Source organism: Myotis davidii, unplaced genomic scaffold (assembly GCF_000327345.1).
Source record: "Myotis davidii unplaced genomic scaffold, ASM32734v1 scaffold174, whole genome shotgun sequence".
NCBI classification, from domain to species: domain Eukaryota; kingdom Metazoa; phylum Chordata; class Mammalia; order Chiroptera; family Vespertilionidae; genus Myotis; species Myotis davidii.
Genome location: NW_006289087.1, coordinates 3,583,958 through 3,584,768, shown reverse-complemented (window position 1 = coordinate 3,584,768; position 811 = coordinate 3,583,958). Strand labels below are relative to the sequence as shown.

General features: G+C 64.7%; 1 protein-coding gene across 1 annotated transcript in view; it reads left to right on the top strand.

Moving 5' to 3' along the window:
- The first annotated feature begins 644 nt into the window (after nt 1-644).
- MARC2 (mitochondrial amidoxime reducing component 2) overlaps nt 645-811 on the top strand; it is a 7,602-nt gene continuing 7,435 nt past the window's right edge. Inside the window, exon 1 of the mRNA XM_006761267.2 lies at nt 645-811. This exon is cut by the window's right edge and continues 2 nt beyond it. Within this exon, the coding sequence (XP_006761330.1) occupies nt 676-811 (136 nt within the window). The 5' untranslated portion in view covers nt 645-675.

Sequence of the window (811 nt, the reverse complement as noted above, 5' to 3'; positions counted from 1 at the left end):
GCGCGCGCAGGATGGGGGGTCTGGGGGGTAAGGAGGGGCTTGTCAGCGCGGGACCTGCTGGGGTTGTGTTGGGGGGAGACGGGAGGGGGCCTTGCCTTTCCCCCATTCCCCCTCCGGAAGGAGAATAGAGGTTTGCCACCTGGGTTTCCGGGGCTGCCTTTGGTCTCAGCGCGGGACCTGCTGGGGTTGTGGTGGGGGGAGACGGGAGGGGGGCTTACCTTCCCCCCAGTTCCCCCTCCGGAAGGAGAATAGAGGTGTGCCACCTGGGTTTCCGGGGCTGCCTTTGGCCCTGTCGCTGGGAAGGTCAAGTTAGTGCCTGACCCAGCTTGGGAAAGGTGGGTAGGGGTTAAAGTTCCTTCTGGGCAGCAGGACTGAGTCTGCCCCGTTATAAACTTTCTGCCTTGGCTTTTGGCACAAGCGCAGGGACATAAAGTGCCACGGGCACCAGGGGGCAGCCTGGAGCAGCGCTGAATCCAAGTCCTGCTTCGGGACCCTGGCTCTGGCCCCCCCTGGGGCTTGTTCCCCACCGTGTCCAGTCCCAGGGCGAGGGGTTGATGAAAGAGGAACCCAGAGGGCAGCCCTGGGGAGGAGGAGGAGGAGGAGGAGGAGGGTGCCCCCAGTGTGCCCCGGCTGGTTTCTCGCAGGTTTTGGCTGGTGATTAAGGAAGACGGACACATGGTCACGGCCCGGCAGGAGCCCCGCCTGGTTCTGGTCTCCGTTGCCTATGAGGACGACTGCCTGGTCTTCAGGGCGCCCGGCGCGGAGCAGCTGGTCTTGCCCAGCAAGCTGCCTTCCTCCAACGCGGTGCACG